This window comes from Lasiodiplodia theobromae (genome assembly GCF_012971845.1).
Source record: "Lasiodiplodia theobromae strain AM2As chromosome Unknown scaffold_19, whole genome shotgun sequence".
Lineage (NCBI taxonomy): Eukaryota > Fungi > Ascomycota > Dothideomycetes > Botryosphaeriales > Botryosphaeriaceae > Lasiodiplodia > Lasiodiplodia theobromae.
The window spans coordinates 451,404-478,121 of NW_023336398.1; the positions used below are offsets into that span (position 1 = coordinate 451,404).

At 54.2% G+C, this 26,718-nt stretch overlaps 7 protein-coding genes across 7 annotated transcripts; 3 read left to right on the forward strand and 4 right to left on the reverse strand.

Annotated features, from left to right (window-relative positions):
- Window positions 1-806: 806 nt before the first annotated feature.
- LTHEOB_6633 (uncharacterized protein) lies at window positions 807-2,388 on the forward strand (the record flags this gene model as incomplete). Its single annotated transcript, XM_035515911.1, has 2 exons — window positions 807-1,306; window positions 1,476-2,388. The coding sequence occupies 2 exons, from the start codon at window positions 807-809 to the stop codon at window positions 2,386-2,388; spliced, it is 1,413 nt and encodes a 470-aa protein (XP_035372668.1).
- Window positions 2,389-3,187: 799 nt separating this feature from the next.
- LTHEOB_6634 (Allantoate permease) lies at window positions 3,188-5,002 on the reverse strand (the record flags this gene model as incomplete). Its single annotated transcript, XM_035515912.1, has 4 exons — window positions 3,188-3,910; window positions 3,968-4,307; window positions 4,367-4,624; window positions 4,677-5,002. 4 exons carry the CDS (start codon window positions 5,000-5,002, stop codon window positions 3,188-3,190), a joined length of 1,647 nt encoding a protein of 548 aa, XP_035372669.1.
- Window positions 5,003-11,211: 6,209 nt separating this feature from the next.
- On the forward strand, window positions 11,212-13,602 carry LTHEOB_6635 (uncharacterized protein; the record flags this gene model as incomplete). The annotated part of the gene is made up of 2 exons (XM_035515913.1): window positions 11,212-11,309; window positions 11,361-13,602. The coding sequence occupies 2 exons, from the start codon at window positions 11,212-11,214 to the stop codon at window positions 13,600-13,602; spliced, it is 2,340 nt and encodes a 779-aa protein (XP_035372670.1).
- An 830-nt stretch (window positions 13,603-14,432) lies between these two features.
- LTHEOB_6636 (TFIIIC transcription initiation factor) lies at window positions 14,433-18,296 on the reverse strand (the record flags this gene model as incomplete). The annotated part of the gene is made up of 1 exon (XM_035515914.1): window positions 14,433-18,296. One exon carries the CDS (start codon window positions 18,294-18,296, stop codon window positions 14,433-14,435), a length of 3,864 nt encoding a protein of 1,287 aa, XP_035372671.1.
- Window positions 18,297-18,663: 367 nt separating this feature from the next.
- Window positions 18,664-22,697, reverse strand: LTHEOB_6637 (TFIIIC transcription initiation factor; the record flags this gene model as incomplete). Its single annotated transcript, XM_035515915.1, has 4 exons — window positions 18,664-18,743; window positions 19,193-22,132; window positions 22,395-22,549; window positions 22,636-22,697. The coding sequence occupies 4 exons, from the start codon at window positions 22,695-22,697 to the stop codon at window positions 18,664-18,666; spliced, it is 3,237 nt and encodes a 1,078-aa protein (XP_035372672.1).
- A 333-nt stretch (window positions 22,698-23,030) lies between these two features.
- LTHEOB_6638 (uncharacterized protein) lies at window positions 23,031-23,996 on the reverse strand (the record flags this gene model as incomplete). Its single annotated transcript, XM_035515916.1, has 2 exons — window positions 23,031-23,898; window positions 23,956-23,996. 2 exons carry the CDS (start codon window positions 23,994-23,996, stop codon window positions 23,031-23,033), a joined length of 909 nt encoding a protein of 302 aa, XP_035372673.1.
- A 1,109-nt stretch (window positions 23,997-25,105) lies between these two features.
- On the forward strand, window positions 25,106-26,648 carry LTHEOB_6639 (Rrna biogenesis protein; the record flags this gene model as incomplete). The annotated part of the gene is made up of 2 exons (XM_035515917.1): window positions 25,106-25,506; window positions 25,562-26,648. The coding sequence occupies 2 exons, from the start codon at window positions 25,106-25,108 to the stop codon at window positions 26,646-26,648; spliced, it is 1,488 nt and encodes a 495-aa protein (XP_035372674.1).
- Window positions 26,649-26,718: the final 70 nt, after the last annotated feature.

Sequence of the window (26,718 nt, forward strand, 5' to 3'; positions counted from 1 at the left end):
TACTGGGGCCTCGACCAGAGTCATTTCCGCATTATTTCCTTTTCTCTTTTGCCATCTTCCAGCCTACGGCTACTTAGTCAGGCCTTTTATTACCTTCTTGCGTCGGTGGGATTTCGGACCGTCAACAGCCCCGTCTTCATTTCGTTTCTCCTTACGTGCGACGGCAGACATTGTTCGGGCGTTCTCCCAGTTCACTTCGATTGTCGACGTTTTGTTAGCTGCTTTGCTCCCTTTCGACATGTTGGTGTTGATTCTTCCTTTCCGGGGCAGAGCATCACGAGTGGCTTCCAGCGGTTTCCTTTGTACGTGTTTTCCGAGTGATTCGAGGTCAAAAGCCAGGGTTCGAGAGATGTTTTTCTCTTCGGCGGCGCCGGGGCCACGACGGACGGGGAGGGGTGCAGCGCGCGCATGGAGATTAGAGGAGAAGGGCTCTCGCCAGGCTCGAGAGCGAGAGCAGCGGCTTTTGTGGCTATGTAGGAAGAAAAACGTGAAATGAAAAACGGCTTCACCGGAAGATGGAAGTTCATTGAGATGTCCCAAAGAGGCGATGCTCTTGGCCGCGCTAAGCCGGAAGCAGATAGCGGGTGGATCTGTGTAACTTGACAGGGATCAAGCGCTCGACTTCACGCGCGCTCTTCTTGCTCCCACGCGCCCAAGCCGGCCTGATGACGTTCGACCTGCAAATGTGCGCTGCGAGAGGGGCCTCCAGTCTGTCGCGCACCGCTTCGGGAGAAACCGCTCATTCGCGATCCCGCGTGAAGCTGACACCTCGAGCACCCACAGTCCGCCGAAGCTAGACAGAAACGATGTCGGACCATAGCGGCACGACACCTCTGGATCGCCAGCTCGCCGAACTCCACCTGGACTCTGCCCGTCGAACGGCCGCATCCAGAGCCGATCCCGCGCCCGCTGCCCTCTCGCTGCCGAAACGCACCATTGCCACCAGCGCCCTTGGGACGGATCAGCCCGCTGACCAGCAGCAGCGCTCAGCCTTGCTGCGTCTGCCCCACGACATCCGCCTGCTCATCTGGGAGGAGGCCGTCGGCAAGCGCTACCTGCACCTTGCGCAGTCCTACAGCGAGCACGCATCCTCGTCTGCGACCGCTCTTCTGGCGCAACAGCAACATGGACAGGGCTATCGCGGGTATTTCGGCCAGCGCTGCATGGAATGCAAGCCCTCGTGCTTCCACTGCACGCTGCTGGCTGCAACCGAGTTTGCCGACTTTGACGTCAAACTGGCCGCGAGGAGACGGGCGAATGCAGACGTAAGGGGCGTGGTTGCGGTACTGTTGCTCTGCAAACTAGTGTGAGTTACGACTTCTGATGCCCCTTTGCTTCCTCTTCTCTCTCAAGTTCGCACTGTAGGGAAGAAGAGTGATACCTTTTGTTCTCCCTCGCCACTACGGAGGATCACATGAACACGGCCATCATATCTACAGGTAGGCATACGGCAGTTAATACGAGATTGCACGCAGGTACAACGAGGCCGTCCCATTTCTCTACAAGACGAACACGTTCCAGTTCACCTCGCCCCGCACGATAGTCAGCCTGTACGACTATCTCCGCACCCCGCGCTGGAATTCCATCCGCACGCTGCATCTTCACTGGAGTTTCCGCGCCCCGCTCTTCGCTCACTACGACGCACTCATCCGGCAGATTCGCAGTTCCGCAAGCGCCTCGGCCGGCGCGCCGGCTTTGCCGGAAGAGCAAGCAGCCACGGTGGTGTACTACGACGACGAGCGCAATGACTCGATTCTCGGCTTGGATGTCGACTTTGACGACGACGACGACGCCGTCGTAGAGGAGGAAGAGGGAACCGCAGCGCATGCCGGACCGCAGCAGCAGCAGCCTCGGTACGACCCCACGCTCGACTCGATGCTGTACTGGCAGCACCCGCTGCTCGAGTCGATTCCCAGTATGGAGATCGACCGGGCGCACTGGGAATGGGAGCACTGGCGCGACGCGTGTGCAGCCATGGCACAGATGCGCGGGCTGCGCGATCTGCGCATCTGCCTGCGCACTGGCCTCGTCGCTGCACCGGGCCAGATGGCTCTGTTCCTCAGCCCGTTGCGAGACGTCCGGCTGGAGGCGGTCGGCGGCAGCGGTGGTGCTGGTACAGGTGTCGGTAGCGGCAGTGGCGGGAACCGGGGCGGCGGCGGAGAGCTGGTCCAGGCTTCAGGGCGTGGCGCGGAGAGGGAGGTTGGAGAGGACGGGGACGGACGGAGATGGAAGCTGGGCCTGCTGTGCAGCGATCGCGACGGCTGGGCGGTGCAGCAGGCGCTGGATCGGGCTGGGTTCGCATGCGATGTGTCCCGGCTGGTGGCACAGTACTGGCCGCCCGAAGTCAAGGTCGAGCCGCCGCCATTCAATGTGCAGTACAAACGGTGAGGGGATGCGTTTCGTTAGCCTCGTCAAATCCTCTCCCTTGGGTTGCCTCTCTTTTATCTTTCTTTTCTTTTCTTTTCTTTTTTCTTCTCGCGTTTCCTTCTCCCGGGCCGCACCTTTTCACACTGTAGATTTTGAGGACTGGAAAGTCTGGATGCCATGTGAGGGACAGCAGGCTCCGGAGTGATAGACACCCTCACGCTCATTTTTATTCTTCATTCGACCTTACATTTTTCCCTTCGTACACACCTGGGCTTTGAGCACGGCTCATCTTTAACGCTTCAGTTTGAACAAAAAATTTCTACGAACTATTTTTGCTCCTCGGCGTGAGGTGTCGGATGGGCAAAATTGCAGACGCCAAACGGCGACCACAAGCAGCCGGCAGGGTTACAAAACCAATGCTTTTGCCTCAGATCTGCTAGCGTCCGCTGGTCCCAAAAAGAAAGCAAAAAAAGAAAGCTGATTGGGTCTTGCCGCGGATCTGAATTACTGTTAGTTGATGCTGTTCCTCGAACCGAACTCGAACGGACGACTTACCGAACGCGGGGCCTCTCGCAAGCTACTCAGGGTTCGCCCTAAGCGAGAATCATACCACTAGACCACAAGACCTGGTGCTTTGATGATGGAAAAGGCGTTGGAGCGCTGCTAATATAACGGTGTGCGCGTTTGTGGGCCGAGAAGGGCCGGCGGGAGGGACGGGTGGTCCGTGCGCGTGGCCCTTACGCAGAGGTTCCACGACCTCAACACATTCAAGAACACGGGTGCGGGGTCGTTCATTCCGTACGAGGGGCACCGTGGACGCTCAATACGTGTACCGGAAGTCCTTCTTTTCCCTGTCCGTCTTGTCTGAGAATGCTCCTTCCCCCCCTTCCGCGAGCTGCGGCTCATCATCGTCACGCCGCTGCCCATCGTCATCACTCCCCTCGCCGTGATGAGCAGCGCTGACGACGACGACACCGCCGTGGCGATCCCTTCTCCTATTCTCGACCGCGCACAACGCGCCGTAGGCCAGGATGGCCGCCATGGCCACGACCAGGCAGACCAGCAACCCAGCGTACCCGCGTGCTGCGTACCGCCGCCCATGATCACCATCATCATCATCATCGTCGGACGCGGTGTCCGCGTGCACGTCACGGAAGAGCTGCGGGCCGACGATGTTGCCGACGCAGTAGGCGACGAAGACGAGGGCGTTGGTCGCCACCTTCTTCGAGTGGCCCGACGTGTTGGCCAGCGGCAGCGTCGCGCCCAGCACGTACGCCGCCCAGTACGTGTAGAAGGCGTAGTAGGACGCCAGTAAGCCGACTTTGTTGCTGCGCGGCAGATGCCACATCAGCAGCGCGCTGGCGATGGTAACGAGGTTGCTGAGCGCGACGAGGAGGCAGCGCGCGTGCGCCAGCCGCCCTGCCGGCCAGGACAACAGCCAGGCCCAGAGCGCGGCGACGATGCCGGTCGGGATGCCGAGGAGGGCGGTGGCGAGCGGGGTGTAGCCCATGCCCGAGACGATGATGGCGGCGAAGGTCGTGATCTGTGAGGCTTTTGTTAAGTGCCTGTCGAGTGGGAATCTTCTGCTGCTTGCACTCACTGCGCCGTTGGGGATATTCTGGGCGATTCCGAAGACGATAAGCAGCCAAGTTTTAGGGTCGCAGAAGCACTCGCGGACCTGGTACCATTTGATCTTCTTGTCTTCTACGCCCGTGTTGTTGCTTTTGATGCGCTCGAGGCAGACGAACTTCTCGCGGTCGCACATGTACCGGCATTGCGTGGGCGAGTCGGGGAGGAGCAAGAAGAGGACTGCGGCCCAGAGGAGGGAGAAGCCGCCGAGGACGAGGTAGAGCAGCCTCCAGCTGGCGAGGGATGTGTGCGCATTCCCAACCCCGTAACCGACTATGCCGATGAAAATGGACGAGAATGGGGACATCCAACTGATTGCAACTGGCGTTAATGCAAATGAGCGATCGCTGGCTGTTGCAGCAGAACATACCAGGCAATACGGAAAGGCTGTTCTTGATTCTTCCACCACATGACTGTAAAGACGTTGCACACGGGGAAAAGGCATGCCTCTGACATGCCCATGATGAAGCGGACTGTGGCAAGGCCGGCAAAGTTGTTGGTTGCTGCGGTACAGCACATCATGGTAGCCCACACCAGGGCGGTGGCCGAGAAGAATTTGGCTACGGGTAAGCGCTGAATGAGGAAAGAAGAGGGGTACTCGAAAAGGAGAAATCCGAAGTAGAAGACGCTGCATTACAGGAATCAGCATATGGCTTGTTGGTGTTTGGTGTTTGGCAGACCTTCCAACCCATGCAAATTTGTCCCCTACGAGCTTCGTGTCTGTCGCCATGCCGTAGATTGCCGCATTCGAAATGACTAACTTGTCGACACATGCGATGATGACTGATATCCCTAGCAGAGGTAGGATGGTAAGATCGATTTTCCAAAGGACCTTGCGGGCTTCTTTCGGAGTGATTGGCCTGTGTTTGACTGAGTCGTCGAGGGATGCGAGGAACCGAGCAGCAACATCAGCATCCCTCACAACACTGTGGGCCTCTTTCGTACTGCCACGTCTGGAGTCAGCACTAGGGAGCGAGGCCTCGAGGGAGTCCTTCTCTGGCAGCATTTTGGTCACGTTTTTGCTGCTCTTTCTCTTCAAGCGAGTATTCTTGCAAGTCAAGATAAAGGAGGCGAGTATCTCTCAAAAGCTTTCACGGAAGTTGATGTGACATGGAATTTGGGGCTTTCTACACAATAAGTGCGCGAGCATAAGAGCATATGAACAACCTTTGATAGTGGACCCTAACAGTATTCCTACTCTGCACTGATCAGAGTGTCTATGTACTAGATGCGTCGGAGAACTCTATGTCGTCATGCGTGGCACGATACTGTAAAGGTGACTAGTGAGCCACACATTTTTCCTCAGGTAACCATCTGGTACGTCCCGATAGGCCTCTCCATACATGAATTCGGAGCCAGTTGCGGAGTATCCCACCCTTAGGCTCCTCGTGGAAGACGCCACACTTCCACGCGCAGTCGAATTGAACAAATTAATGCAGATATAGGCATTTACATATCCCGACATATGCTTGACTATTCACGTTATCTAGAATAGAAATGTATAATACAAAGGTGCCGTGAACATCAAGGTCTTTCATAATTCGTTATTCCATTGAGTTGAGAAGATCACCACAGGTAGTACGCGAGGAGGCAAAAGGAGCTTGTCATCACTCAACTTTTAGTTTTCGTCCTTGCGATTGCCACTTAACGATCGGCGCCCTTCAATGAAAGTTTCATTGGAAGCAATTGCATCGACTACGCACCCCACATCCTTTTGCCTTTTTCTAGCTATTCAGCCAACGTTACCCCCGGTCACACATGTGCTGAACCCGATGGGTACCACAACCTTAAGCCATGACCTCTCAACACCACTGCCAAATGGCCGCAATTTTTGTGTTTTTGGTCTCTTAGACATCCTCGCTGAACTTCGACTGAATGTTTCACAGTATATGGCCATTTACAGGCCGTTTTTTACAATAGCACGGGTAGTATCTCATAGTATGAGAACCATTGAGGGCTTCAATGTTTTCCTTTTTTTTTAAAAAAAAAAAGTCTCTTGAGAGTCTAGCGGCCATATACTCATCCGCTCAATCGGATTTATCTCTGATGTTACATGTGCGGGGTTTCTCCAATGTCTTAGATCTTAGTAAAATTCGAGAATATGTACTCGAGAATAATGCCCTAGACTTGACCACAACACCTTGACTGGACATTGACGTCATTACCACAGGCCTTGGATCTATTTTCTTTTGGTGTTGCGTGCCATTCGTCGTTGAATCATGCAGTGATACAGTTTATCCCGAGTCGTTTCAGCGCTACGAAGCAGTTTCCACTGTCTCTAATAACAGTCCTTGTTTTTCTTTTTTTTTTTGGACCCTATATAATAATTGGGCTGGATTGTACATGCACGTCGATATTTTAAGATAACACATAAAAGGTTTATTGAGCCCTCATATCGTATCAATGGGGGAACGAGGCAGAAGGATGGTATGCGGCGTGCCGCATGATGTTTCATCGAAGTAGCAAATGCATGCACGGCATAGTCAGGTGGATGTTTAAGACGCTATCAGGAAAGGCGGGGTTGAAGGTGAATTGTGTGTGGGGGCCGACAGTGGAGTCTGGCTGACGGCCCGCATTCCTACCGCTCGGGTGTCCGGCATTCTTGCGGTTCCAGGCAAGTCTCTTTTATTTCTGAAACTCGAACTCTCTAGTACGGCTCCAATCAAAGTTTTAGGAGACAAGACCGAGTATAGACCAAAAATAGATGATCCAACGAAAACAAACCCCGGATTCTGACAGCATTCAAGCATCTTTGGATCTTTGAGGCAGTGAATTGATGCATCGTTCTTTTGTGTTGCGGGATTTTGCAATTTTGTGTTCTACAGATCCATGCTTTCAGCTGTGGTTCCAATTTTAAGCATCGCACAGAATGGAGATACGTGCCCTTTTACCATAGATAGAAGCCTTCGACGCAACTAGCGGGGTTCAGCGTTGTGCACTTATCTATTTTTGCGTACCTCCTTCCTCCTGTGGTACCCCGTTCCACCAGACCGGGTTCTGGAGATATCGAAGCACATGCATCTACGTAATGCTCTTCGTGCCCATTGGCCCATGATTTCGGGCTCCGTTCCCAGTCAGGCAGCAACATGATCGCAGTATGCAGCCGTGTAATTGTGAAGTAGAGCCAAGATAATGACCTGAACTCCCGACCCTGAAACAGAATGCGTAGAGAAAAGCGGCCCGTATCCTGAAGAGAGAGCGACGCTTATCTTCAAGCTTACATGTTTGAATTTCCTCTAATTTACTATGCATCCCAATGAATCCTGTAACCAGCCACCACAACAGGGTGAAGAAACGTGGCAGCCCGGATTCTGGGGGTGGCTGCCTGTCCTCAGGCTATTATCTCTGTCTATTGCAATCCTTTGCGCACTTGGCTCAGCAGTAGTGCTCGCATCCTGTAATCATGTCGATGTCAACCAATGGCCTTCGGAAAATTATCCTCGCAGTTTTTACAACTGCCAATCTCGTTGCGATGTGTTTCACACTTGCAGAAGGAATGAAATGCGCTTGGTGGAATAGAGAATTGCAAGTAACCACTTTGAGGCAGCTCCATGACACCTGGACCCATGACACGAGTTTAATCGCAGCCACGCGTGGAGTGAGACATTAAAATCTCGTATCTTTGGCTTCTATCGTCACTGCAGTTGCTTGCATAGCTGCTCCAGTCCTTCAGCATGCAACTTCCGTTGCTCCGTCTACGTCTCGCACCTCAGCTACCTCGCCGGCGCGCTCGCTGTCATACTTGCTGACGTGATTGCTGTCGCACCGCTGTTTGTCGGCTAGTGGCGCTTCGGTCGAGGTGGCGCATGCGTTCGGGGAGCCGCTGCTGACATCGTCGTCGGGGACGACAAAGGAGGGAAAAAGGGTGGGTAGCAAGGAGAAAATTTGGTCGGTGGTGAAAGGAGTGGGAGGGACGAGGGTGAGACATGGTGCTGTGAGGGAGGGTGGCGGCGATGGAGGCAGAGGTGTCAAGAGTCGGAGGGGTAGGCCGGGAGATATCTTTTTCGGTGGTTGACAGGCGGGCGGACTCGGTGGTGGCGGAGACAGAGACGGCGTTCGGGACAGTGCAGGATGTGGAAGATGTTTTTGAGGAAAGAGATTGCAGATATGGTATGAGGATGCGGTGGAGGCACCGGAGAAGGGTGTAGCTTGCAAGTGATGAGGACGATTGGAAACTTGACCAAAAACAATGTACCATTATTCCAGCAAAACTCTCAAGATATCTCTTATCGAAACATCCAATCCTTCCCGCTTTCATAAGCAGCCAGTTTTAGCTTGTCAAGTTTATCTCCTCTTCATACGCATGCTGTACGTCTGTAAAGTATCAAGCACTTTCTTCGCGACAAAAGAATGCGCATGACTGGTAGGGCTGGCTTTTAGTCAGAATGAGTACTCTTCTTGGATTGTTATGGTCTTACTGATATTCGTCCCAGAAAACCTTGACGTCTGGATTCGAACATAAGGATACGTTACTCGTTTCTTGGTAGACGCCTACCAAGCAGCTCCCATATGATCCCAAGGGCTCGAAGCCGTAATCTCGGGGTTCTGCGTAGTAGTCCCAGCGGTCGAATAGTTCCGGTAGCTCAACGAAGACAAGCTGAGATGGGCCATTGAATGTGTCTTCATATACACTTTGTCGGTACAAAGCGCTGAGTCCCTGACTGAATGCATGAAGCTCTCGCTTATCAATCCACTTAATGTAGAAAGCATACGGAATACGACTCAAGTCTGGATAATCCAGTATCAAGAATGTAGCGTTCGGAAACCTTGAGGAGAGCACGGATTGACTGGCCATTATTTCTCGGAAGCTTTGTGTGGCCGTTATGTTCGGATTGAACAGAATGTCATTGGCACCACCGTAAAGAACAAAGAGGAGGTTGTCGGTTGAAACTTCACTCGGGGGGTTCCGCAAAAAGGTGGCAACTTGCTGGTCGATAGAAGGGACAGGAATGCTTGAGTTAGGTCCTGTGTAGCCCTGCACAAGGCTCGAAGACGTCGTTGCTGGATAATATCAGAGCTAGCTCTTTTTCAATAAGGGTATCGATATACTTGCCTCCTCCTACCGCGTAGTTAATCAGAGGGATGGAGAGGTTGGCAGCAACGTAATCAATCCAAACGGGGCCATTTGAAAAACGCCCCTTGTAGCTGCAAGCTCATTCGGTTACCCTAAGCCTCCACACCAACCTAGAAGGTCCATTTTAAATGTTTTGGACTTACTAATGGGGATTCTGAGGCCAGGTTTTGTTTGACAAAATCCAAGACCCATTCCCTGTCGAAACTGCTCAGCGACTGGCTCTCAAGGTATTCAAAAAAGCATTTCATGTGCACCATTGTCCGTAAAAGAATCACCGAAGGCTACAATGGCAGAAAATTGCGTATCGTCATAATTGCAATTCCCTATCGCCTGGGATGCCGTGCATATCGCTGATTGAAGAAGGATAGCGATCCACGTTAGCGTGTAGAATGCCATTAGAGGGTGGTGAAGTAAATCGGAAATTGAAGATTGAGGCGCTTTGAAAATAGCGTTATGATGGGCTAGGAGAAGCTTATATCTAGTGCACTCAGCTGCAGGGGAGGCGGAACAAACCGATTACCCAGGGGGAAGCACTAACAAATTTAGGCTATAGAGTAGCTTTGCGCTCGTCCTGCAGATAAGCCTCGGATGCCAAATGCGCGATAGCCTCGTCCGTTCGCGGTACTACGTAGCGCAAGTGACCAACCCGACGAATCGTAGAGGTTGACAGGTGGCTCAGAAGAGGGGTTGATGCGGGAATTTAGTAATGTTGATGGAGCAGGTCCTAAAATAATGCAGTGACTAACTTGATGTAAGCGCGAGAGCTTGTATTACATCAGCGGCGCTTCCGACGCTGTCCGGGGTTGTTGTTTAAATGTGATTCTACAGGGCCGGTCCCCGCTCGAACCCCACCTTGGATAACTGGCAATCTTTAGCTGCAGTTCAGCATCACGCTTCAAGCTTCTTCCCGATCCTCAGCCGCATCTTGACTCATATAATATTGGTCTTTGCTTTAGCAAAAAAAAAAAAGGCTTTAACCCAGTTGCAGGCTTCTATCAGGTATTGCAGGGATTCGGTAGTGTGCAGGTAGATGCAATCTACCGATACCTTTCTCCGGCCTCTGGCATCGTCACCTCCTCACTGCTGAAGGAACAGTGCTCCAGGTTTCCGTCTTGTGATGTCCCAATGACTCCCCACTGTGCTTTACTCAAATGATAGGATGCATCGCCTAGACCCGGATGGCAAGCTGCAGAAATTACCAAGCTATAATGGCCAGCTTCCGGCAAGAACATGACCGTCGCACGAAAAAAGATCAAGATAAAAACAATGCAGAAGCAGACAAAACAGGCAGTAAAGATCAAGAGACTAAGGAGAGAACACCCTGTCTTGCACTGTGATTTTGTCTCGGAAAGTGAGCCATCCGAACTCCGCAACTCGACTTAACTGAGAAAAATCGCTTGTGAGAGCGGCTAGTGAAGAACGCCAGCAGATATAGTCAACGGAATAGCCCACCTGCAGGGGAGCTGCAAGAAATGCGTGCTCCTTTGCTCATCTTGTGGATTGGTGACTCTGAGCGCCTTCTTGCATGAGGCATAACCATGCCACTCTTTTTCAAAATTTACGGATGTAGACAGCCGATTGAGGGGGAAAGTAGGACTTGGGGAGCTGCCACGAAAGAATTAATTAGAATTCCAGAAGCATCGAGTGACTCGGACGTGAACGAAATGGAGTCACTTGACTCAGATCCCCATTTGTAATTGGTGATGTGTATGGAAACCACATAGAAAACAATAGGTACAACACCTACAATCATGAAAAGGCTATACAACCTCGTCAGGCACCTTCTGGAAACAATATTCCGAATAATGGGAGGAGTTTCTCAAAAGTGTGCCCACGTCTCCTCAATGTCCAAGACATGGCGGCCAGTTTGAATCTATTCTCTAGTAAGCTCTCAAATGGTACATAATGAGCGGCAAAGCTATCATTATGGGTATCTGGGTCTTGAATATCTCGAAACTTTTGTGTGCTTGCTCTTCACCGGTACCAATAAGGCAGTATAGACGATACGTCATCCTTGAAGTCACATGAGGTTTGGCCCCCAAAGGATTCGGAGTGATGCTATAATTAGTAACTAGTGCGATGAGACTGGGCTAGCGGAGAAATTCAGGCACCTCGCACACAGCTTACATCGTTGTTTTGATATGCCTTTGGATCGAAAGCCGACGCGGTACAGCCGTCTCGGGTCGCAGGACTTCGGGTCAGGAAGGCAGGATGGAGATGGCGTGGAGCTGAACGAACTGTGGGTGGGGAAAGGATCTGCAAGGAACACGAAAGCTGACCTACGTTCCAGACCGCGGGCGCACTCGAGGACGCTGAGCGACAACTTCGAGGCCATCTTGGAGCGAAGCGCCAAGGATGGAAGCGACGACGAGGAGCAGCTGCTGAAGAAGCCGAAGCGGACGGTGCATCGGCAGCGCACCTTCCGGCAACAGCATGTTTCGGGCTGGAGGGCGGGCGCCATCATCGCTGTCATCTCGGTCATGGTCGTGCTCATCCTCAATGTATGCGTAACGTTGTGGGTGACGTTCAGCCCCTTCGAGAAACAAGACGGCATTGGCACGCTCGTCGAGGGCAAGTGCGACCACGTCAAGGAGGCTAGCCGATGGATCCACTTGGTCATCAACATCCTCAGCACCGTCCTGCTCAGCTGCAGCAATTACTGCATGCAAGTGCTGGCATCTCCCACGAGAGAAGAGCTGGTCAAAGCGCACAATCGCCGCTTCTGGCTGCACATCGGCGTGCCCAATCTTCGCAACCTCTTTCACATTGGGAAGGATCGCAGGAACCTGTTCCTTCTCCTGGCCGTCAGCTCGGTCCCGCTGCATCTTTTGTTCAACTCTGTTGTGTTTGCCAACATTCAAGCCAACGAATATCAAGTAATACCCGCGACGCCCGACTTCCTGGATGGCGGAAACTACTCGACGGCCGGGCTCGTGCCGGACTACGTCTGGACCAAAAACTCGACAGGCCACATCGTTCCAGCTGACGTTAAGAATTACACGCTAGCTCTCGTTGCGAACGCGACAACACTCAGAGACAGCATCCAACAGGGCAAGATGCGCTACGAAAACATGACGGCCGATGCGTGTAGCACCAACTACACGCAGCAGTTCATCGCCCACTACGGCAACGTGCTCGTCGTCCAGGACGAAATCCAGTTCGACGGCTTCGTTCGCGGCGCCAACGACACGAAGTACTACGCCAACTTCGGCTGTGTCGTCGATGGAATCCCCAACTCAGCGAACGAAGCCGACTGCCTGACCAGCATCCCCTTCCACTCAGTGCCGGAGGTTTTCCCAGCGTGGGACTGGCAGTGCCCGCCGCCATGGCAGGACAACTGCACCAAGGTCGACTACGACGTGCTGACCAGCCAGCCCGAGTGGGCGCCGTACGGGTCACCAGTCAAGTACTGCCTGGCCGAGGTGGTCGAGGAGCACTGCCGGCTGCAGTTCAGCTTCGCCATCGCGGGCGCCGTCATCGCGTGCAACGTCATCAAAGCCGTGTGCATGGGCTACATCGTGTGGAAGTACCGGCAGGCCTTCCTGGCCACCATCGGCGACGCCCTCGCCTCGTTCCTCGACGACCCGGACCCGGAGACCAAGGGCCGCTGCCTGTACTCGCGCGACACGTTCAAGAAGGAGTGGGAGTGGATGCGCCACAACGACATGCGCGACCCCAAGGCCGTTGCCGTCGAACCCGAGCGCCACTCCTCGCGGCGGCCCTTCTGGGGCGGCGCCGTCAGCAAGATGCGCTGGTTCGCCACCTACTTCATGTACTCGATCGCCCTCATAATCGGCGCCGTCAGCATCAAAAAGACGCTGGCCGGCATGCCCACCGACGTCGCTGCCCTGTGGCGCACCGGCTTCGGCGACCTCCTAGGCAACAACCTGATCTCAGGCTCGGGCGGCAACAGCGTGCTCGCCAGCGTCCTCCTCGCCAACCTCCCGCAAGCCCTCCTCTCCTACCTCTACCTCTGCTTCAACGCCCTCTACACATGCATGCTCCTCACCCGCGAATGGACGCAGTACCTCCATTCCCGCAAACCGCTGCGCGTCACCGCCCCCGTCGGCCGCCAGCGCAGCACCTACTGGCTGCACCTGCCCTACCGCTACTCCGTCCCTCTCCTCGTCGCCAGCGGCCTCCTCCACTGGCTCGCCAGCCAGTCCCTCTTCCTCGTCCAGGTCACCGTCACCGCCGAGCACGACCGCGACCCTGCACGCGCCCGCCAGATCTCGACGTGCGGCTACTCGCCCGTCGCCATCATCCTCACCACCGCTCTCGGCAGCCTGATCGTGCTTGGCGGGTTGGGCCTCGCCATGCGCAGGTATCCCGCCGGCATGCCGCTCGCGAGTAGTTGTAGCGCCGTCATCAGCGCTGCCTGCCACCCGCCCGAGGGCGATGTCGATGCTGCCGTCTTGCCGGTGCAGTGGGGCGTCGTCGTCGAGCCCGGATGGAGGCCTGAGGATGTGGGGCATTGCTCGTTTACGAGTTTCGAGGTGAAGGAGATGGTGAGGGGGAGGAGGTACGCGTGATAAAATTTTGCATACATGAAAGCATATAGACGACGAAGGAAACGAAAAAGGAAAGCGTAATATTTGCATAGGACGACGGCGTTTTGTTTACTCTTTTTTTTTTTTGCTCAACCTTGAAGCGATGGCATACACGCACACGCAAGAGACTGAACTTCATTATATCTATTAGCAACACAATTAGTACTACGTCCATAAGCATTTTCGGATCCGGCAAAACTAAGATTACTCATTTTCCTGCGTATCCTCACATCTCTCTTCCACTACTTCTCTCCCAAGACAATTCCTATTGCGGAGAGTTTGCCCCCCAGGAGAAGGTGCTGTGTGACGAACACACTTCAACGCCGGCAGAGCTCACACGTGCTCTGCACAGTAGTCTATTAGTTCTTGTTTGAAGCCGAACAAAATCATCACTGAGTCACTTTGGAATGTTCAGAAGTTAATCAAGTCACGCTGCTTATGCTACAAACCCGCTAATTTGGCTACTACCAAGTACGAAATACGGACAACGAAACGCTTTCCGCGCTAGAATATGAGAGTAAAGAAGAAGAAGAAGAAGAAGAAGAAGAAGAAGAAGAAGTACTCATGTGTACGTCCGAGAATTTTTTTGGTCAAAGGAAAAGAAAAGCAGAAACTCGAAAAAAGATCCAGCCAGCAAAAAAAGAAAAGAAAACAAGTCTATCCTCCCAAGATCGCTTTTTGTGTGTTTTCAGAAGAAAAGGAATGTGATAGAAAAGAATAACCAAAAATACCGCCCCAAAAACCATACTACCCTAGCTTCTTCTCTCATGAGTCTTTTTACCAATAATACGCTCTACTACTACTACTACTCATCACTCCACCAGCACGCACCACCACCACTCCCCCAACCTCCAACCCCTCGGCTTCTCCCCATCCCTGAGCCCCACCCTCATCTCCTCGACCGCTCCAACCTGCATCAACCAAGCGAGACACAGCTCAATCTCCCACTCGCCCATCGCATCCTTCAGCGCCTTGCCTATGCCTTCGACGCCGATGCCCGGCCGGCCGAAGACGACGTGCAGCACCGCCGTCACGACCCGGTGCCACCACTCCCAGATGGTGTTGCTGAATAGGTCCGCCCACAGCGGCACGAAGCCGTCGTGCTCGCCATCCTTCACCGGAAGCGGGGGCGGGGGAAGCGCCTCGAGGCCCTGCGCCTTCAGTAGTAGATTGCCGTGGACGTACTTGTCCGTCGGCACAATCTCCAGGGGCCACGTGACGCGCCTGCGGTCCATCTGCACAGTCTTGTAGTGGCCCTCGGTGAAGCCCCACTTGGTCATGCGAGGAAACGGGTTGCCGATGGTGTGGTCCGTCGGCGGGAAGACCGTGTTGATCCGGACGAGGCCGCTTTGCGCGAGGTTGATGATTGCGAGGATGTGGCCGTCCTTGGCCGCGTTGGATATCGTGTAAGCCGGTGCGCCGCTGGCAAAGGCGTCGTCGAGGTCCTTCTTGAACTGCATGGCGTCCATGAGCTGGACGGGAAGAAGCTGGCGCTCGAAAGCCTTGGGGAAGGTCCGGTCGACGCCGTAGTTACGGCCGGGCCTGGTGCGACCCTTCTGCTCGTCGCGGAAGTACTTGGTCGAGACGAGCTCCGACGTCACCTTGTTAAGAGTCTTTTCGTCGATGGTCTTGAGTTTCTCGCCGAAAGACTCCGTGTCGAACTGCTCCTCAGGCGCCATGATGGCTGCACGAACCCAAGTCTTAGCCCGTTCAAGCACCTTTTGTTCAATTCGGCTTGAAGCAGACTTTTCCTTTGGCTTTGGCCGAGACGTGAGTGGGAGATAGAACGAGTATTGCTGCGTAAGCTCTTTGCGCCTCGTGGAAAGACAACCTTCATTGTACAATGACTCTTTAGGCGGACCACTCCACTCGTTGACCTCATGAATGACGAAAGCGTCCTCCAACTCCTTACGGGTTGTCGGAAGGTCGGCATGGCCCTCTACCTCTCTGGGTGGCCTGATGCTGATGTTCTGCATCGTCCACTTGACAATGCCATCCCAGTCATACTCTTCAACATTGTCGTAATTGATAGGTGGGATATCTCCACACTCATACGCCAACAGGTATGCTTGCTGGAACTCATCAAAGAGATTCTCAACCACTTCTGCGCAACGAGTCTTGAGCCAAACCCAACGATTGCGGAATGATGTGAGATCCCAACGTTCGTGTGTCCTGAAAATCTTCCTGATTTGATCCCAGCTGGTGTAGCCTTCAATACCACCGAGAAGAGATTGGACGACAACCATGGCGTAGAGAAGCCTTTTGGTGTCTGCAGTTGAGATGACGCACAACGGATCCTGCGTGGGGGCGCGAGCCAGGTGAGTTTTCGATGGTCGAGGTCCCTTCTGGCGACGACGTGGTTCGGAAGCACCACCTTCCAGTATATCCAAGGCTGTGGTTCGTCTGCGGCGTTTCGTGGCGCGTCCACCAGTTCTACCAGTCCCCCTGCGACGTTTGCCACTTTCCATTATGAATCCATCAGGAGCATCACTCTCATCCGTCTCGTCAAACGAAGGTGGTTCGAAAGGAGTGAAGGCTTGGCTATACAAGTCACCCCACTTCAAGCCTGACCACGTCCACTCGTTCTCAGGCTCCTCTTGGTCGCCGTAGTAGTTGTGGTTGATGAAGTGTGGCTGCCTTACAACCAACCCAAGATCCTCATTCTTCCTCAAGTACTGGTCTTCCCAATGGCTGACAACGATGAGCTCACGCTCGAATTTGCTAAGATTAGCGTTGCCACGTCGATTATGATCACGCTCCTTGCCCTTCATCTTGATCGAGTCTTTCATCTCCTCGAGCGATCGGGGCATGGAATCTTCGAATTCCTGCTGGTGCTGAGCCTGAGGCTGGACCCACAGTGACAGGCGCGCATCGCGGACAACGTAGTACTCGGTCGAGAAGGTTCCAGTATGTGGATAGAAGAGAATGTCAGGATCCGTGAGGGTAGTGATGTCTTGAATATTCCACGTAGCATCGTAGGTGTCAGGGCCGGCATTTTTGAAGCTCCATTCCGTCGGACGTGGTTTTTCAATGCGGAAAGAAGAAATAGAGGCAGATGAATCAACAGACGCGACCGAGCCTCTGCGGCTTTGGGAAGGACTGAGGTTGACTTGGAACGTAGGCAGTCGGCCAGGGGTTTCAGCACCGTCAGTGGAGCCGACTGAACTGACCGTTGAACGCCTTCTTCTCCTCTTCTTGGATGGTTCTGGGACTGGTGTCCCTGACCGCGAGCTGAAGGGTGTACCAAACATGCTAGAGTCATCGGAATCGGACGCAAGAGCGCTGTCATGGGTTGGGCGGTGGAAGATGAAGTTATCAACTTGGAAAGTACTACTCATCTCGCTGAATGAACGGGTCCTGGTCGGAGTGGTCGGCTCGGAAACGTTCTCGTCGTCTTCAGAGTCGTAAGGTCTGAGATATCTTGCCTGGAATGGATTCCAGGGGTCGTCATCTGGATCGGCTGCCGGTCGTGGGAGACCTGCAAGACGCTTGCGTCCGGTGCGTCCGGTGAGAATAGGCCGAGGAGTTCCTCCTCTACCACGACCACCGCGTCCACGGCCAGGCCTTGGAAGACGCGGAATTCCCTTAGCCTCACGCTCAAGCTTGCGTGCCCTCTCCTCGTCTCGCTTTCTTTGATTCTCGGCCGTACGCAACTCCATGTCTCGCATCCACGGAGGTAGATTTGAGCGTTCCACACGGACTGAAGTGTCCTTCTCATACTTATCGCCGTACCAGGAGTTTCCAATCTCCTCCTCGTACTCCTTCATCTGAGGGGGAGTATAAACACGAGGCCAAGCCGCAATGACCTTCTTTTGAGTATCCAACACCAGCGGATCCGATTGTGCAATACTTGGCAGAGTGAGGATGTGCCTGGTTGTCATGACTCCGTTTTTGTTCTTGAAAGTGTACGCGAACCGACGCACTTTGCAAGATTCAATGGCGTTCTTGATGGTTCTTTTGATGGTGTCGCGGTCGACTTGTCTCTCTGCACCATACTCTTTGTTCCACGTCCCAACGAAAGGCCTGTGGATCTCGAAATCGCCAGGGAAAACTCCACCGCACTTCTCGATGATACTGACAAGCAGTTTTGTACGATTGAAGTTCAGAATCCCTCCACCACTCAACTTAACGCCTTGCTTCTTTCCTCCTGCCCACTTGCCTTTCTGCCGTTTGAAGGGCACGGAAGAGGGTGCTTCCTCCTCGAGGGCAGGCATTTGTTCATCCTGAACTGCGCTTGGTTCAGGTGGCGGTGCTGGTGGATCGGTGGCGGATTGAGATTCTGTCAACAGTTCACGATTTTCTGGCGCCTCTTTCGGTGTAGAGGTTTCCAACGGTGGGTGTAGAGCATCATTATCTTGACCCTGGTTTGACGGGGCGTCTTGAAGCGTGTCGTCTTCTGAGGGTGCCGGCATTCCAGCATCTGCTTCTTCCGCTGGCCGATTGGCAACGGGCGACTGCTTGTCATCCTCTGCAAGGTTCACTCCTGCATGGATTTCCCCAATTTGCGCCGCCTTCCCCAGCTGGGAAAATATGCTCCGCCCATTTGAAGCCAACGAGGCGCGTCTGAGCAACCTCGGATCTTCCTCCTCAGTTTCACTCCCTGTATCAACTGGAATCTCGGATTGAGGTCGATCGGCCTTCCTGACAGACCCCTGCGAGCTCACGACTGCGCTCATCGAGTGCGTAGACTGGATGGGTGGCGAGGGCTGGAATGAATCTTGCCTTACAGGTTCGGCAGCAGGCTGTACAGCCAATGCTGACGCGGTATCCGTAGCTGTATTTGAAGGCCGCCTCTTTGAAGGAGTAAAGCTACCCCACATTGGACCTCGCCCATTATCTAGCTTTTTGTCTGAGCCGGGTGCTCTAGACGGCAAGTGCTGGAATGCCTGCTGGTAAGGGCTTTGATAGAAAGACGTGCCGGTCGGAGCAGCGGAACGAAGCTGATCATAAAGCCCGCTGTGCCGACTCTCCACATGTTGTCCAGTGGTCCTTGTTGTCGAGGGGGTTAAAAAAGGCAGTGAATTGGTACCAGTACCGTTTCCGTTAGCACCGCTCACTGAAGTTGAGCCACCAAGGTGAGTCGATGCCATAATTGGCGATGTAGCAGCTGGTGTCGAAAAAGGCTGCATTGGGCCGTGACCGTTAGGAGTTGGCATATGACCAAACGGGTTTGACCGCATGGTCATAAAGGAACTGTCTGAGCTTACACTACTTGGGCGGACTTGATCCATCTGGCCTGATGTAGGTGATTTCAGGCCTGGATGTTGAGTAGTTGCTAAGTTGGATCCGTTGGGTACGACTCCGGCCATGAAGTCCCCCATCGGGGTTCGGGTCGGAGGCACGGGAGTCGATGTAACACTTCTGCTGTGCTCTTGTGCAGCCGCAATGAAAGGGTTGAAAGGTTGAGGAGCTGGTGTGTATAGAGATGGATAACTCTGCTGGTACTCTGCCGCCATCGCAACAAAAGGGTTGAATTGAGCAGGTGCTTTAGCGGAGCCTCCTGTGTCTTCAGATTGACTTCCGTTCAATCCAACTACTTCATTCGAATTCCCACCTGGTGTCGCGAACTGACCACTCAGTGTCTGGTTTTCCGGAGCCACATCATGTTTCGGGGTTTGCAAGGCCCCAATCGCCGCGGCGGAGGCCGAAGCAGCAGAATCTTCACCAAGAGTAGGAGCAGGTGATTTGAGGTAGGCAGACAAGAGCTGTTGGGTAGGTCCACCGTTGGCAGCTGAGGCGGTGGCCGTATCTCCAGTGTTCTTCTTAGCCGACTTGCGAGGCTTTGGGGGTGCGTTAGGATCCTTTCGTGCTCTTCCACGCTTTTTAGGGGCAGTAGCAGGTGTCTGAGCTGATGGTGTTTGGGTTAAGGGTCCGGGTGTCGCAATCGAGGTGGCAGGCGATAGCTGCTGTGTCTGCAGATCGGCGTTCGGGCGATTCACTGGGGTAGAAGATAGCGTAGAAGGCATTTCATCAAGCATGTGGAAGATTGGAGGCTCCGCTGAATTACTCGGGCGAGGCAGGTCCTGAGGAGCCAGTGGCAACGCGGGCATTCGCTCCGTTGGTCCTGAGATGCGGGGCTCGTGGCCTTGGGTTATTGCTTGTGCAGATACCGCCTGCGTATCAGCACTTGGAGTCTGCTCTGAAGCACTGTTACTGATGGGCTGGTCTACTCCAGGGATGCTTGTTGACTGAGAATTAGCTAGAGCTTCAATAGAATTGTTAGCGCCAGACAACGATTCCGACAGAAGCTGCTTCTGACGAGCCGCCGCTTGACTCCTTGCCTCCTGGAGATGAGCATCAGATCTTGCTTTAGCATCCGCAACCTTCGCGGTGAAGTCGGGTGTGCCGATGTCAAGGCCCTTCAGCGTATTCATCACAATGACAACCACCTTGGCTTTCTTCGGTCGACCCTTGGCAGTCGGATCCCGTGGTTTCTTACCCCAGTCAGGGTTAACATAAACTCCGGGTTGCCGTTTCTCAACTTCGGCGTCAGGCTCTTCGGTAGGTTTATTCAACTTCCTGCGTTTGTAGGTTCTCTTGGCTGGCGGGGTCTCGGAGGCTGCGCCCGCACCATGGTTATCCGTGTTGCCGTCGAACATGTCACCGAAAGCCTCCGTTGCATCCTCAGTAGTTATGTTATTGTTGTTGGTGTTCTGAGTCTGCTCCGGTGTAAGCGGAATCTCTTGATTGAGCAAGGACTTCCTCTTTCGGCTGGGACCCGGTCCATTGGTCGATCGCCGTGCATATTTTCTCTTTGGCTTGTCAACGCCCGCTGCTGATTTCTTTCGAGAAGAAGCTGGCGGGAAATCATCGTCCGAGTCAACCGAAACCTCACGTTGCGAACGGGTGTAGCCTCCAGTGATGAAGGCTGGCATGTAACCACGGCTCGGGAGGGGCTTAAGGTTTGCCATGACAGACTTGTTCGCGTCCTTCAGAGTACCCATGCCATTACGACCTTCGAAGCAGGATTCGTGGATCTTCGGAAATCCCCATTCATCGAGCTCCCCATACTCACGGTGGACTGTCTCTCGAACGTTCTTCTGGTTTTTGGCTCGAGGCTTCTTGCCAGGATTCATGTTCACAGGCTGCGTGATAACAACTTCCCAGGCAGCCTCTCCAACGTCAACGGCAAGCTGGAAATTGCCATATGTGCGGTAGACGTAATGCAGGTATTTGTCACTTTGACCCGTATCTCGGATGATAGCAAAGTGACGAAGGTGAGGCGGTTGAGAGATGTGCCAGATATCGGAGATACGGCCGAGAATAGCATCGATGGGGCGACGGTAGAAGGTTCCCAGACCATGATCACGGATGACGGCAGTTGTAGCACCCGAATGACCAGTGGCCCTGATGATGTCCCAGAGCAGATTGATAACAGGCCGGTCAGGATCCCACTGCGGCGGAAGCCTTTTGATCTCTTGGACGTCGCTTTCTTGTTGAACCAACGCTTGGCTTGCACCGGCTTCCTCTACCTCCTCATCAGGATCAAGGTCGCCCTCGGCATCCTCATCCGCCCCAGCCTCCGTCTCTCTTTTGTGTTTCTTTGCCTCTTTCATACTCATGGTAACGAAGATCATCCTATCGCGCTGCGTAGGTTCTCGAACCATCTTGATGCAGCGGTACCATTTTTGGCTTGCAGCGTACCCTTTGATCTGAGCCTTCACCTTCTTGACAAGTCCCAAACCTTCCAAGCGCCTCATGGATCTCCATAGTGACTTCATCTCCCACGTCTTGGTGGTTATACCAAGTTTCCTCTTGCAGTCCTCGATGGTTACAATCTTGCAATCCTGAAGAATGTTCATGAGGATGTCGAAGAACTTGTCATACAGAAGTAAGCCGTCCTGGAAGATGACAGCCTTGATTTCATCCGGAGTAGAGCGAGCGTGAATAGGAGGCAGAGCAGCTTTCTTCTGCCTTTGCGTCTTTGCGTATCTCTTGAGGGTACAAAGACTAGTACGCGTGCCCTTGGCGAGGACGTGGACTTTGGTGATGTAGCCATGCTTGGCCAGATTATCCGTCCGCTTCGGTACAGAGCGCTTATCCTGGCCGCTGATGCGAGTGATCTCTGGCTGTACGACACCCTTCTCGCCATGGGCTGCGATGATGGACAAGATAATAAACTCGTGGCGGGGTATCCGTTTCGGATCGACGCCATGTCCGGTCATGGCCATCCACATACGCTCCTCGCTCACAAAAAGTTTGGGGGTAGCATCTTCAGCGGAGGCAGCTGCCCCGTCTTCACCAGCGGCCGGAGGCTCAGTCACCGGATTGGACTTTGCCTGGCTCTCGAGGGCCTCGAATTCTGCGAGAGATGGGATCTGCGCACTCTGGTCTCCGTTCAAGCAAATGTCCGGATGCGCCGTCAGCCATATCCAGACCTTCTCTTGCAGACGGCGGTCAGCATGCTGCGTCGATGCCGCGTCACGGCCCGAACGTCCACCAGGACGAACATCACTGTCCTGTTCGGCATAAAATTTGCGAATAAGGTCCTTGAAGTCGGAAGTGCTTGCGCCTGCGTACACGGGGGCCAGTTAGCCGATGAACAGCAAAGTGGAGCGGCGGAAACGCAGAAGCGCCGCATGGAAGCCACGGGAGTCGAACGTGCGACCAGACGCGAGCCGCAACAAAATGCAATGCAGTGCATGAAGGTCAAAGGCAGGAAATTTCCTCAAAGGGGTAGTCCGACAGAGAGTGAGGCCGTGATTCGTCGCAGGGCAAGACCTTGCAGAAATCTTCGCACTGCGCTCTGCGACGGCCGGACAGTCCGCACATACCTTGCTCGCCGCGCAGGGCGATTTCCTCGAGCAAAAACTCGATGAGATCGTCGAAACCTTTCGCCATCTTCCGCCACCCTCCGCCGTCTCCTCTGGTTGCGAAGCTGGGGGCGCAGGCTAGGTCATGTAGGTGAGGGTGCGGTTCGAACTTGTGACTGTGGCGGGCGGTGATAACGGATGCAGCCTCGCCAAGGGAGCGGGCAAAACCTCAAGAAGCGATATGGCCCGTGCGGCGGGGTACGTCAGGGTCCGCGAAATTTCCGGAGATGGCAGCTGCGGGTCGCGGTAATCTTTAAGGTGCATGCGACTTGCCGACCGGGAGGGTGAGTGTTTCAAAGTTTTGGTGTGCAGCGGCGTCGTCGGTGTTTGTGTAGCGAGGTGGAGGTCGGGTGGTCAGTTGCGGCAGGTAGCGGGCCGTGGCAATCATGGAAGCGACGGAGACAGGAAGGTACGTTCAGCCTATGTCACGCGCACGTGAGACGGTAGGTAGATTGGGAACTCTGTGAATACTTTTTTGGTATCTTTGGAAGCCACTACATGGGCACTACTCAGCAGCGAGCAGCGAACTACACTCCGAACGCCGTGCGTACATGATGGTATTTCCCGTCTTATGCGCAAAAGCAATTGTGCAGACTCTCAAGCGCCCTTCTTCTCCGCCATCATAGCCCTGTATCTCTCGATGATATTCTTGCGTTCCTCGCCCAACTCCTCTCTCCTCTTCAAACTGCCCGCCGCGTTCGGGATATCCGCAACCTGGACCCTCGCGCCGTTCTTGACCTTGAACTTTTCCTTCGGTATTGCTTTGAAAGTCGGCGGAGCCTGTGCGACATCGTTCAAGCCCTTCGGCTCCTCTCTCTTCTGCTTGAGCACAGCCCACGGGTCATCCTCAACACCGCCCTTTCGCTTGCCCTTCTTCTTCCCGCCTCCTTCCGTTGGTATCGGGGCCAACTTGTCTTCCCACATGGCTTCCTGCTCGTCCTCCTCGATCTCAGCCAGGTCTCGCTCCTCTTGCTCCCGCTCCTTGATCTTCTCCTCTTCTTCGTGCCATTGGCTAATCATCTTTTGGATTCTCTTCTCCGTCTTTGTCTGCCGTTCCTTGAACCCTTCGATCTTTTTGCCCTTGCGGGCTAGGCCCGCGACGGGTAGTGACTGGTCCACACGCGCTGCAAAATCGGACATGCGCTCGCCCGGTTGGATCTTGGGCACCTCCGGTGTGGGTTTTGCGGGTTCCGGTTTTTGGCTACCCTTGCTGTCACCGTTGGCCTTGCGCTTCTTGCCGCGAGGCTCGTTGCCGTCATCGAGCCCCTTGACGCCCTTACGGGTTTGTGAAAACTGCATAAGGCGCGCGAAGGCCTTGGGTGTGTCGTCTGCGCCATATCCCTCTATCCGCTTAGCCTTCTTCTTGTCCTTGCGTTGCTTTGTCTTGGAAGCGAAGCTGTCGCTCAAGGTCCCGGATTCTCGAACGGATAGCGGCTTTGCACGCGCGGTCGGGGGGAGGTCGAAACTGCAGAGAGAAAGTCAGCATGTGAAGCTGGGTGGTAAATGCGACAATGAACCATACTCGTCATCTTCTCTGGCCTTGCGCTTGTGTTTGTGAGGCATGATTACGGCGAATCGCAGGCGTTGCGATATTTTCTTGTCGAGAGGATCGGCTCTGCGAAACGTTCGGCGGCGGCCAAAGCGGCGCGCACTTTTCGCTCGGCTGCATCTCCGCCGCCGATTCTACGTCACACAGCTGCCCTCCCCCGGCGCAGTCAGGCACGCTTCTGACCGACAGTGCAACGACTATTTCCAAATGACACCCTGCAGCTTATGGAGCATTTACCGCTCTTTTGCATCCACATGAGCTCTCCGTTTCACCACTGCTGAGATAGTACCAGCAGACCCAAAGGCCGCGCAAGGACCACCTAAGCAGGCGGGGGCGTCCCGAGCGATCTCTGGCGGGCACCACACCCACGCCCACGCCTTGATCTCACGTCCTCTCGTTGGACGGCGCACTGCAAACGTGCGCGTGGGCTGGACAAACACTTGCCTCGCACATGGCTGCCCGCTCCCACTATCGGCTTCGCGCCGGCCAGACATGAATTATGGACCGCGCACGTTGCCGCCCTGCTCCCGCCGCAACCATGCGTGCTTGCCCGGCCAGCTGATCTCTTGCCTCTAGCTGTGCTCTCCGGTCTCTATAGTCCGCTTTTCTTGGATCATCTCACCGGCGGTTTCACCGAAGGCAACGCAACAATATTTATAGCGAGGGAAACCACCGCGTCGAGCTGCTGCGGACCTTCCACTCACATGCCAACCATTCCTCAGCTCTTATTGCGTGCTTTTATCCTGTTATAGCAACCGCTAGGGCACCCACTTCCGCTAGCGGCACAGGTCGCTATTATTTTCGAGGCTGAGCAAATCGTGCGGTTTCTTGGGTACGCCAGAGCGCTCTCGGTCAGCCACAGCGCCGGACCCTACGCCCTGTCGGAGCAAGTCCTCAAGTTGCGGTTAAAGCACCATTGTGGGCTGCGCTGAATCCGTATTCAGGACATTTAAGCAGTCGGTATGGACACCATCCCAATTCTCCACATCTGAATGAAGCTTTTTCCTCGAGGGATCACTGACCTTGCACAGTCCCGACTCGGCATCCCGAACAGCGCGCTCGGACGGTCGGGAAACAGCCGGGGAGCCGGACAACGTCACCAGTGGAGCTTTGGCCGGGCACAATGCTCCCTTCACCTTCGACACCGAGATCCACCCGCCGCGGCAATGAGCGCTTCGATCACATCATCCGCGAAGAGGTAGCAGCAGATCACCCGCACGACCCGCATACGTGGGATTTTAAGGGCGCAACTCGCGACTCCGTCTTTGCTCCGAGCTTCGGCGAGGGCTATGAGAAGCGGCAGCAGCAGCCCTTTTGGCGAAAAGCACTCATGGCGCTGCGGGAACGGCGGAATAGGATCGCCGCTACAAATACTGCGGCTGACTATGAGGACCCGTCAAATCATGAGAGGCTGGGCGGTGTCCGCTTCCGCCAGAAGTACAGTCCATCGTTGTCAGTCTGGAGGATCGCTCGCAAAATCGGCCTTGTTTTCCTCGCCATGCTTGCTTCCATCCTATGCTTCTTGTAAGTCTTTGCCATATCGTAGCTCGGATTCCACGGCTTATGCTAACCTTACCAGTGGCATCGTTCATATAGTCAACATACTCATCAATCTGGGACCGATTTTCTACCAGGACGAAACATACGATATTCCATCACGCTTGAGTAACTCTGGTTATGACAGCCCCTCTGATGTCACGCGCGACATCCAGCCCCTGCCATGCCATAGCCACAATGATTACTGGCGCCGTCTTCCACTCTTCGAAGCCATTAGCTATGGGTGTGTAGGCGTTGAAGCCGACGTCTGGCTATTTCCGGATTCATCGAGCGAGCCAGAGCTTTACGTCGGCCACAATACCGCCGCACTCACTCCAGAACGTACCTTTCGCAGTCTCTACGTCGATCCAATCACCGAACTCCTGGACCGCACCAACTCTCCCGCCTCTCGATCTATCTCTCATGAATCCGCGCCTGTACGACCGAATGGTATTTGGGACGTGGACCCTTCACAGACTCTCGTCCTCCTTGTAGATTTCAAGAACGACGGCGAGAGCATTTGGCCCGTTGTACAAGACCATCTCGAGCCCCTCCGCTCCCGAGGCTATCTTACTTATTGGGATGGTAAGAGCACTGTAGAGGGCCCAGTCACTGTTGTGGCTACTGGGAACGCTCCCTTCGATCTTCTAAACTCCAACTCGACGTACCGGGATATTTTCTACGACGCACCGCTGGACATGCTCTTTGAAGAGCCTGAACCTATCCCTGGGATCAGCCCGTCGCAGCACGAGCTCTCTTATTTGATAACCACTTCATCCAGCAAAGAAAGCACGCAGCTTCCCTCCGGCCCAAATGCGGATAGCTTCAACAGCAGCAACTCATACTATGCATCTGTGTCGTACCCAAAGTCTGTAGGCCGAGCCCACTGGCTCAACGGTGAGCCTACTGCGCATCAGCTGCATTTGGTGCGTGGTCAGATCCGAGGCGCGAAAAGGAGAGGCCTCAAGCCACGATACTGGGGTACACCAAATTGGCCGATAGCAATACGTAACAAGATGTGGGAGGTGTTGGTGGAGGAGGGGGTTAGTTTTTTGAACGTCGACGACTTGCAGGCCGCGACGACCTGGGATTGGGAAACTAGACGGCACAGGACGTGGTTCTGGCGATGATTTGACGACCCTTCTATTTCCTACTCTCATCCTTGATACCAACTTCATGCAACGATTCCCTACATTATTA